At 39.0% G+C, this 11,787-nt stretch overlaps 1 protein-coding gene across 5 annotated transcripts in view; it reads right to left on the minus strand.

Annotated features, from left to right (window-relative positions):
- The window catches only part of ANAPC10 (anaphase promoting complex subunit 10), a 32,690-nt gene that overhangs the window by 20,137 nt on the left and 766 nt on the right, over positions 1-11,787 (minus strand). For 2 of the 5 annotated variants that reach the window (XM_064711211.1, XM_064711210.1), the window contains exons 1-4: positions 11,643-11,780; positions 6,114-6,230; positions 4,730-4,820; positions 3,870-3,990 (exon numbers count right to left, since the gene is read on the minus strand). In XM_064711211.1, coding sequence (XP_064567281.1) covers positions 3,870-3,990; positions 4,730-4,820; positions 6,114-6,230; positions 11,643-11,766 — 453 coding nt within the window. In that variant the 5' untranslated portion in view covers positions 11,767-11,780. Of the gene's footprint in view, positions 1-3,869; positions 3,991-4,729; positions 4,821-6,113; positions 6,231-11,086; positions 11,230-11,642; positions 11,781-11,787 lie in introns of those variants that run through there. The other 3 variants (XM_064711212.1, XM_064711214.1, XM_064711213.1) reach the window with 3 other exon arrangements.

Consider the following 11,787-nt stretch of genomic DNA (forward strand, 5'->3'; position numbering starts at 1 on the left):
TGTAAAGATGAGTTCATATGAACATCTCAGCTGGGGATTCACTAAATATCCTCTGCTGGGAGGTGGAAATTTGCACAGAGTACAAATGGAAATAACCTTTTTTCTGAAATTTGATTCCTACCCATGACAAGGCTTAGTAAGTAACCAATACCAGTGGAGCATTCTACTCCCCTGCTTTGCAGATTTCCACCACCAGTAAACTTCAGATGTACAGAACAGTGCATCTGTGTGCATCCTGATGAAACAAATCCATACTCAGCCAGCATTAACAGCAAGATAATCAAAACTAACAACTGCTGTGATGATTGTGCTTACAGAACATCCTAGAGACAGGAAAGATTGAAATTCTATAAAACTGAAGTTTATTCAGTCTTTTCTTAGCATGAAGAATACTTTGCAGGATGCAGACTGACTATTTTTAATTGACATTCTGAACCTAAGGAATAATTAAGGGTCAGAAATGCCTCTTTTCGTGAGTGGAATATAGATCACAGAGGAATGGTTTCTAACCAAAGTACCTGAAGCTTAGTCAGGAATCTAAAGGAGTAACAGCTCCTTTACAGTTGTTCCACCTTCAGTGGAAAGCAGTTTAAAATGCACCTTAGAGATGTTTGAATAAAGACTCACAGTGCATTTTCTGGCTGATTACCTTGCAGCAGCCCTATGATGAGCCAGGATGTCCTCACTCCTCAGGATCTCAGTCTACACCATGCACAGAAAACAGGTGAAGATTGCTCACTGCTGCATTTCAGAACATGTCTGCCTAAGTCCAAACTCCTCCCTACAGCCCCTGGACAGCAGAGGAGTAAAGGCATTGCACTGGGGTCATCTCCTTAACTATCCCTTGGAAAAGCCTCCCAGCTTGGGCATCCCTCAGTTGGTAATCCCCTCTCTAGTGCAGAATCTCTTCAAACAGTGAAGAAGGAGCCCTGTCCGTGGTGCTCAGGCACAACCCTGCCACCAGGGAGGCGGCTGTGCTTGCACCTGCTTACACAACACCGGGCAGGGCCAAAAGGGATGGAACAGAAACTGAAAACAAAGCAGACAGCAGTCCAAAGAAAAGCAAACAAACAAACAAACAACTCCAACAAAAACCTAAAACAAAGGCCTCATACTGTTGCCAACAAAGGTGTATTAAGATTAAAAGGCCTTTACCTGAGTCTGTGTAAAGATCTGATTTTATAGGCTGACAGCAGAAAGCACTATTAACTACAACATGTGTGTGTATATATTATATATGGATTGAGACTATACCCTGAAATACCACCTGCACTTAGCATCACAACACTTAATCTCCTTACAGCACAAGGAACTGCTGAACATCTAAATGTTCTGGAGGTAAAATGTAATAAACAGGTGAGCAGCACTGGACAAGACCAGAGATCTCTCATGGACAGCATTTCACTCATATCCTTTGCAGTGAGTTATTTTCATATCATGAAAAAGTGTAATAACTTATGTCCTGAGGAGTTTGGATGCTGTTCCAAAAATGCCTCTACAGACTATCTGGTCCATCCAGACTGTTTGTACCATCATGTGGGAAAACTCCATGACTGCAAATGAGAAAATATTTGCTCTCCAAGCTTGAAGCTGTGATACAATGGCACTTCAATGCCAGAGGAGAAGGCTGGGTGCACACACCTTAACTGCAGTGAGCAAGGGAATAATCCTGCCAGATTGCAAGGGCTGTTCTCACTCTTACAATGGGGTACAAATGAGGGGGAAGAAAACTCTTTTTCTGAAAATAAATTCATTTTAGGTTCCAAACAAGATATGCCTATATACTAGAATACAAACTAAAGCTGATCTTGTATGTGTGACAAACTTTAGCTCAACAGCATATTGCATTGTGTTGAAAATTAGACCATTAGGAAAGAAAACACATTCATTACACACTATGAGTTGGGCAAGCATCCATGGAAAAATATAAAATGCTTTAGCCTGATTTTCCACCCAGTTAATCAGTACTGAAGCCAATGGAATCACTGTATAATTAAGCAGATTTCTCTAAAGAGCTCATAACAGTTCACACTGCTTTAATAACCTCCCTATGTGTCAGAGAAGCTGAAGAAAGTTTCAAGACTGAAGTAAAATTCAAGAAACAGTATCAAGCAGTTTAGAAAATATGAAAATTGATAGCAACATGTAACATCATGGTGATGACAGTCACAAGCATTTTACAGCATCAGAATATTGTATCTCATTAATAAGAAGCGTGACCATATTTTTTCCTCAGTTTGGAAATAAAAAAAGCACAAGAGCATGTGGCATGCATAAGAATTACTCTGTCATGCATCATGTTATAGTCACATTCATACACCATAAAAATGCTAGTAACTTGGTTCATATAGAAGCACCATTTTTAACTACATACATTATGCATAGAATCCCGTGTTTGGCAAGAAAAGAGCTAAAGAAATCCTGCCTGAGACACTGGAGAGAACTAATACACTTGTTAGACATTTTATTGCTTTACAGATCTTTAATACATTCATCACACACATACCCTCAGGAGCAGGAGTTTACCACTGTATGAGAAACTTAAGTTAGGCAGCAAGATGTACAGTGCTGTACTAAGCATGACTACAAAAAGGACAATAATCATTTAGTTATTGAAAGGGCAGATAAAAGTGCAAAAATCAAAGTGATCATTAAGGACAACAATGACATCTAGTGGATACTCGGGAAACTGAGCCACAGCCTAACAGGTGAAAGGATCCAGCTGCCCTTCCTCAGATACTGCCCAGCTCCCAAACTGCTGGGATACAATTAGGGAGATGGAGAGAATTTACAGCTCATCAAAGTCAAAGAAACGTGAAGATTTATTTCTTCCAAAAGAATATTTAATTAATTAAAGAAAAATAAAACATGTCAAGAGCCTTCCATCTGATATTTAGGATGAAAGTGTAAGTCAAAACTTGAGAGAACATCACAAATCATTGAAAGGATATAGACAGATACATTATGCTAACAGACATCTCTACTACACTATTTTTTACTCCCACAGCATCTACAGCTTTGTACTTACAACTTCCTCTGGGACTTTGGTTTTCAGTCCCAACAATCCAAAGTGAAAAAAATAAAAAAAAGTAGAACTTCAAGCCACCATTTAGCACCACCCTTTTCTCATCCCAACCCTTCTGTTATTGCAACACTTGCCATATAGGGCTGCTAAGTGAAACCTTCCCAAAATACCAGCCAGTAAGCGCTGAGCTCCAGAGAAGAGGAATTTGAAACATGAGGCTACCCTGACCCAGAATGAGCAAAGATACCTGCTCATAAGTATCCCGATTCGTTTCCAAGGCAGACATCTACCAAGATCATGGATTATTTCAAATCTGCTTTTACTGTTAACCAAAAGGTAGGCAAACCAAGCACTTCAAGCAATTCAAATCTTATCACAGTTCTGACTAGAAGCATCACCATAAAAAATACTGGATTTGATCTTTTTAAAAATAAAACACTAACAAAACACTACAACTCTGTCTCATTCAAAATCTTAAGCTGATCTGAAGAACAGAAAATTGGATTTTGCTTCATGTTGTTAAAAACCTCATCCCATCCAAAATTTTTGCATCTCAATAACTGTCGAGCATTAAAAAGTAAAATAACAGAAACAATACTCAGAAGTAAAAATTTATGAACATATTCAATTATAATGATGTTTGGTAAAAAGAATCAGATAAAAAATAACAGAAACCAATCTAAATTTACAAGATAAAAACTAAAAGCAAATATCAAAATAAACCCAGCCATTTTTCCCCTTCAACACAATGCCATATTTTACCACCACAAACTGTTTTATTACATCAGATGTCCTAACAAGTGAGAATTGTTTTAAGATAGAATGCAAAGCATCATGGACTTACCCGGATTTCCTGGAGATTATGAAAATTATTTCCTACTCTGACAGAGATCTTGCTTGGAGTGTAACTTTCATCAGATTTGTAGTCTGCATAAATACATAAGGTCTTCACTGTTGTTTTTCTTCTGAAAGAAGCAACACAAGCCATGTAAGCATCATAAAGAAAAATATTTGGGATGAGTTTGTTGCTAGCTTGCTATAACTAAGGAATTAAATGTTCTGGAAATGAATACATGTGTGCCTAGTGATTCATAAGAAACTTGCTGTTGAAGAACTAGGTGATTTTCCACATCACATAATGCACACAGTTGATTTTCACCATCCTCCTTTGCCTGCCTTCAGGAATGTCAGCATACCAAGAAACAGATGCCAAATAAGCACTTGTACGTAATGAAGCTTAAGTTAGGCTTTTCAAATATGGGCTCTCTTATTACACCAGGGCCTTTTTTAAAAAGTAAATTTAAAAGGGGGACAAACATCTCTTCTCAAGTTTTGTTAAAGAAAAAATACTGAAAGCATCCTACACAGGATGGAATAAAAAAAAGTTTCTCAAACTCATTTGTTAGGTTACATAGGAGCCATCTACCCTCCAAATGACACTCACAGACACAAAATAGGGACATAAGTCACCTTACATGAGTAAATGTGATGCTGTCACAACTGATATGCCATTAAACATTCATTTTCATGGCTTATTTAGATATTTAGTGATCATAACATTTGAAAATCTCATTTTTAGAAATGCTGTCTGACTTCTTACCAGTTGGGTAACAGAACAAACCCAGGAGTTCTTGCACTTGCTGAATTCCTATTTTATCTGAGCAGTACAAAGCACCCTAACCCACAGGGAGTACACTTCAATACCTAAATTGGATGTTCACCAAATGAGGCTGTGATCCATCTGACTGCCAGTAAGTTTCTAGATTATCATCTCGTAACTGATCCACTCCAAACCCTAAGAAAAAGAAAATGTGATAATCTTGAACATCCCATTTCTGTGATGCAAATGTAGCTCTTCTTCAACTGTTACAAATAAATGTCTCCCAGGTTACAACATATTAGGAAATATGTCTAGCCATCCAAGGTGCACCTATGCTTTTCCAACACAAAACTGAAACAGGGGAATCTGCAGAGGTCTGTGGGGTGCAAATCCATGCCAACATGTCCAGGAATTTCAAGTGGTTAAGTAGTAATTCATAGTGGTTGCCAAAGCAATAATTAACAGTTAGACTTTTCCACATCTTCTGTAACTTAAGTGCTGAACTAAAGCAAAATCATTAGCAGAGACCATTCACCATAATATTTTAGCCAAATGTAACATTTTCTTTTCAAGTCATGTCCTGAAATATTTTTGCTTTTTCAAGTACTAGCTAGAACAGGCAATAGATGGCAAAACCAGTATTCCTAAAGGTTAATGCCATCACCTTTGAAGAAGCAACTGCAGCTTTGTATTTTCTATTCCCTCATTATCCTTTTACTAATTACATCCTTTTATTGATTGTCCACACTAGCTACTGTTCCAATATAGCAGCTGAAGTTTAATCTGCAATTAAAAAATCCCCTGTTTAAGCAACAAAACCACAAGACATTTTTTTCTCCAATATTCCAGGATTTCAGACCAAAGTCAGTCAGCCTGAGCACAATATTGTGACATAAAGGGATCACTAACCCTAGGGTGCAGCAAGACAGCTGATCAACTCCCAGCAGATATTTCTGAAATAGCAACTCAAGCAGCCAAAGGGAAAGAATACAGATTTTCAGGTATTTTGAGCAGGTATCACAAACTGCCTCTCAGGACCACATGTTTATTTTATTTGCAGGGTTTTAAGGCCACCCTGTAATGGCTGATCCCACACAAAGTTTCAAAGTTCAGGCACAACATTTAGGTCTCCCAGCTGCACAGTCATCCTTAGTTAAAAATGAAAGACATCCAGACAAAATGCCAAAGCACAGAAACAATTTCACTGTGCTGGGTGTGATTCTGCTTACATGGCTTAGTTTGTTCACCATGTAAATGAAAAGAAAAATTAATATAAAATATGTAAGACTTCTGTTTAGTTCATATCAGATAGTTCCTCACAGAAAGATTTCTGATACAGTTAGAACTTTCATATTGCATCACATATAGGGAAGGCAAACATTATTTGTAGTAACTACAGCCTACACTGCAGCAGTTGTACTGCTGTGGATGTCTTCCTCCCAAAACACAAATGTATATTCAACTTTTGACATCATTGTTGTGATTTACCTGGCTTACAGGACGAGAGAGACCAAACTGCTTGTGAGCCTATTTCTCTAACAGTACCAGTCCTCTCCAACTGCTTTGGATCAGCACCAGGAGGGGTCTTGTTTGGGGTGGTCATTTCTAGTGAGAGAAAACAAGGGAGTTAGTCGACATGTTTTTAGCTTGATGGGCAAATTAAAGGATTTTGTTCAGTTTAATTCTTTGGCTTCACACTTTTATAACAGCCTACAGACTTTATACATATTCACACATACATTTTTGCATGTCTGTTGAACATTTCATTTATATCTATAAAGTAATATGTATAAATATATAGAATATATATGTGCAATATATGTAAGGGGTTACATATATGTGTAAATTTTGTGTCCTTAAGAACTCAATACATGCTTGCAACATCCATAAGACACACTTTACTTGTATCATTCTCATGCCAAATGTGGTTCTAAGAGTTCCTTGGAGAGCCAAGAAAACCAAGTGTTTGTAAATGCATCAATAAATGTGGTGTACGTGCTGTAGCCAGGTTTTCTAAGGTATTAATTAATTAGATATATCTGCAGAACTGGTGCCCCCTTATCTCCAGCTCTACTGGCAGTTTCTTTGTTCACTGCTTACCAACTATCAGATTTCCTTTGCACTACCTGCAAACTCCCTACTGCAGCTTTTACAGAATCTTGCCTAAGAAAAGAAAGCAGAGCAGCCCCAGTGTGCACATCCTGTGGTCCTTAGAAGCAGCTGCTCATGCATCATAGATTGACAACACTTTAGCCAAACAGATCTAAAAGACTTTCCCCATGTTACACTCCAGCAGTAAAATCATCTCTCCAGGGCAGCAGCATGCAACAAATTTTCCTTTATAGAAATTTGTCAGTGTTCATCTAGTGAGCATTAAATCTGAAATTACAGCGTTACACCAGATTGACAACACTGTCTATGCACCAGTGACTCTGCAGGTAAAAAGTCCCACAGGACATCTGACTTCCCTAGTGCACCAAACACTTCCCATGGGCCCCCGAGTATTTTCTTTTAATTTTGTAAACATAAGGCTTGACACAGACATTTTACCTGCTTTCTCGTACACAAGATTGCAGTCCTAACTACCATAAACAAAATCTGAAGAGATAATTGCATGTGTAGAAAAATCTAAATACTGACAACAGCAACTGTCACAAAAGGCTTCAGACAAAATCCTTGTTCAAACACCATCCTCTCAGAAGATGTTGGACACCACACAGCTAATCCTACAGATATCATATATATATTCACAGACATATTCATTCTAATGCCATGTAAATTAAAAAAAACCATGGAAAAAATGTACAAACATTTAGTTCATAGCTACTTGAAAAACAAACATTCTTCACAAAATGGTTTGGAGTGGTGGAAGGGACCTTCAAAAATCAACTAGTCCACCCCCCTGCTGCACCAAAATTCAAACTATGTTTATTAGGCATTGGGGAGACTATTATCCTAGACTTGTGAATTTTAAAGCTCAACTGACCTTCTAATCCAAACTCTGAGCAATTTTTTTTTTACTTCTGTAACTGAACTAAGAGAGGTTGAGTTCATTCATTTGAATTCTCAGATTTACACAGACACCAAAAATACTGCTCTTCCAACATCTAAAAATATACATAGAAATTTCAACCTCACAAAGTAAAGCTAAATTGTTCACTTGCAATTCAAGTGATCACATCTTCAAAACATCATAGAAAACATCTTTTCAATATTATCACCAGCAAGACTTGACACTCTTTTGACTTAAAGAGAAAATGAATTAAAAACTCCAAATTTCACCCTTAAGACACAAGGACTATGCAAACATCACATCAAAACAAGGTAAATCACAGAAATTACATTGCTCACTCAGATTATACCACAAACTTGATTATATATGCTTCTAGAAAAAAATTACTGGAATATTCAAAGTATGCAGAACACCTTAAGATAATGATGTTGAGCTTTCTTATAAGGTTCAGCACACAGAACAAAGTTCTAAATAACTTAATAATGCAACACTTGTATTGCACTGGTTCTCAAGTGTTGGAGGCATTACATTTTGGGAGTCTGAAATACACAGCAAGAAACATCATTCCAGTTCCCTACAGTTTTAAACTGAGCTTATTTCTTTTAATCTAACAGGAAAAGATTCTCAAACCCCAAAATTTCAACTCCAAACCACTGCTAGCAAATAAATCAGCCACATATTGTGCACTAGTGATGGGAAAGACTGAAAATTTTCAATGGCTGAACTAAATGAGTCAGATTTTCATGAGGGAAGTTCTCCTCAAGAACAAAACATTCTGGAGAGAACATAGCTCCCCAATACTCAGAACTTTAAAACCTGAAAGCTGATAGAAGTACTAAGGAAAAATGATATAGCAACAGGCCAGCTCACTCATGTAACACTTCTGGACATTTTACTAGCAGAAGTAAAAGTACCTCATTTTAAATGAGACATCAATACTTAGCTCTAAAAGGAATGTAAGTCACCTAATAAATTTTTTATTTTTATGCATCTTAAAAAAGCAAATAAGTAATTTTTTTAGAAGGCCTTCTCCTTGACATGTGCTGAAAAATGGAAAGACACACTGCACCTTTAGAAGCATTGGCTGGAAACATCTCTGAATTTCAATTCAGTTATTCCAAAAGATCATTAACAGGCTGCTGTTTCCTTAATAACAGCATGAATATATGAATGTCTTCAGGACATGCTCAAGGCCACACTTCCATTTTGCCATTTTCCCCTCTGTGGTTTGCACATCCTTTGGTCAAGACAAAGCAGCAGCTTTTTCCCCCGTTCTTGATCTCTTTATCCCTTATCTTTCTCACAGGAGTTCTCATTCCAGCCTGTAACAGCCAATGGAAGATGTTTCAGCAAGCTCTGTTTATGAAGAGAGTGAAATGGATTTAAATGGTTGGCCAGTCTGCCTTCCCCAGCCAAAGCAGCAGGAGGCACCTGGAAAAGCTGCACACCTGGAAGCAAACCTTGTGTAAGCACCACACAGCCAAGAGGAGATACTGAGGCATTCACCATGGGCCTTTCCTACTAAAGCTCCATAAAAATCCAGGCTCAAGGAAACTTGCAGGTTCCAAAGCAGTTTTCCCCTATTAAAACCTGCAATTCCACCACACTGTGTGCACAGAACTGTTTAAATACACACCTGTCAGGGCCCTTGAGAGACCTGAGAGAAGTAAATATCCAGATATTTACTTCTCCAGCAAGAGATCTGTGGACACCCAGCTTCAGGTTTCATCAACTTGAGAGCTAAAGATTTTCCTTTAGCATCCAAATCAACATCATCACCTAAAAACAAGCATCTCTTGATCTACAGGGAACTCAAAGACTTGTCAATCACTGGTCTTTACACAGCAACCTTTCTATTGATGTGAAGGCACTCAGCAAATTTGCTCTGAGTTTCCTCTTCTCTAGAGTGTCTATGCCTTTCAAGCTCCCCTCATAAAGTTTAATAAACCTAATATTCTTGCAGAGTCTAGATATCTATCACTGTTGTTTAAAAAAATAACAAGACCGTTTTAGCTAAGGCCCTTTATCATCTGAGGAATCACTTCCCTTGTCTTTATATTTACTCACACTTGTTACTGTGACAAAGCAACACCTGGGTAGTTGACAGAACATAATTCTCAATTAATATTGGTTTTATGTGCATTACAGTGCTCAAATGCAGTATAAATACCCAGTGTTTTCTGGGATACTGTTTGCTGTTCACTGACACTTTTCCACTAATCAGGCTTTGATTTTTTTCATTCCTGTGCTCTCTTCTTCCCTCAGTTCCACCGATTTCCAGCCTGCTACCAAGCTTCTCAAGGTGGCCTTTAATTCCAACCCTTGCACAGTGCTTGCAATCCTTTCCACTTTGTATTCCACACTCCAGGGAACAGTGAAAATGCCCTCAAAACTGAACTCTCCAGGAGCACATTTCATGACACCACTGTTTAAAAGTGAGTCATTTACAAGTCAGATTCAAAAGCTCTTAAAAAAATATTTAAAAACAATTATTTTCAGAGCACACTTCAGTAGCTTGAACAATGGCAGAAATCCTGTAAAACTCAAGGCAAACTCCTCATATTCTCCCCTTATTAAGTGCATTGGCTACAGTAAAAAAAAAAAAGTTTAATCCAGACACTTTCAACAAGCCACACTAGAATATTTCCTGTGTGCACACTGACTTTAATTGTCCTCTACTTACTGACAAATTCCCTTCCCAAACCAACTCCTCAGAATCATTCAGGAGATCACAGATCATCTGGCTTTTCTCTCTTTTTTTATTCTTTTAAGAAGCAATACTCTGATTGCATTCCAATCATATAATCTTACTTAGTTTTAGCAAATATCTGACTACAGCCTTTCCAGGAAAACTGAACAAAGGCTGCACTGACTGCTTCAGCACTTTTACAGCATCCATAAGACTGTTTTTCTTGTTCTTAACAGAAGGGAATTTCATACCTAAGATTCCCTGATTTTCTTAACTGCACTATTCATTTACAAGCTCTTGTCCCTGCTCTCATTTCTTTGGCTGGACCCTTGCTCTTCTAAGGCCTTTAAAGATCTCAAGATATACCTGAAAATCAGCCTCTCACTATGCCTCCTAATTTTTTTAATTAGGTGGAAGATTAAACATAAAATATTAAAAATATTAATGTTTAATTAATATTTAATAATCATAGTAACTGTTCAGCAGCACCTTATTTTAACTGGCTCACCTGTACATTTGATGCCTCAGATTATTCTCTCAATCCAACTTTAATAAACTTATTATTTTTACTCTGCCTCCAGGGCATAGCTTTAAGCCTATTAGTGAAAATTACTAGACTTTCACTGTAAAAAAATAATTCCATTATAAGGAAAGATAACTAAAAGAATTAAATTAACAGTTTTATACACATATTTCTAATCAATCTAAAAAAGTAATTTTTAATATGTTTTTGGGAAAGCCCAGACTTTCCAAAGTTACCTGGTAGAGCTACAAGCAGTTCCTTAAAGGAGGTAAGCACATCTTCACAAGGAGTGTAAAGTGTAAATATTAGGTGCAAGCTGTCGTGAAAACCAAGAGCAACCAGAGGATGAAGCCGCTTTGAAAAACCAACCGGGAGCCATCCCCTCACGACTTGTCTGCAGGACTTTCAATCAACATTAATTATACTAGTTATAACTGTAACAATTATGAATAAACAAAACGAAAAGTAACCAGGTTACAACACTAGACTGAGGCCGTGGCCCTCAGGCCTACAAACCGCTTTGGTATCGCAAATGAAGCAGCAGCAGCAGCAGCAGCAGCACCTACTCACGGCCCGGGCCCGCCGGATCCCGGCCCGGCTCCGCTGCCCGCCCGCGGGGGCGACGCCAGAGCCCCGCACGCACGGCGGGAGGCGCCCGGCCGGGCAGCCCCACACCCGGCGCGAACACAGCCCCTCAGCCAGCCCGGCTTCTGCCCGGGCTGCACCTTCTTCGTCTTCTTCTTCCTCCTCCTTCTCCTCCCCTCACGGCCCCGGCAGAGCAGCAGTTCGCACCTTTCCCACCTGATCCCGCCGGAGCAGCCACAGCCGCCGCCGCCGCAGCGGAGGGAGTGCAGTACGCGCGCGCCGCCCCGCCCGCTCCCCTCAGGCGCCGGGGCCGCCCCTCACACGGCGCCATGGGCGGGGCGGGGCCGGCGGG

This window comes from Zonotrichia leucophrys, chromosome 4 (genome assembly GCF_028769735.1).
Source record: "Zonotrichia leucophrys gambelii isolate GWCS_2022_RI chromosome 4, RI_Zleu_2.0, whole genome shotgun sequence".
Classification (NCBI taxonomy): Eukaryota; Metazoa; Chordata; class Aves; order Passeriformes; family Passerellidae; genus Zonotrichia; species Zonotrichia leucophrys.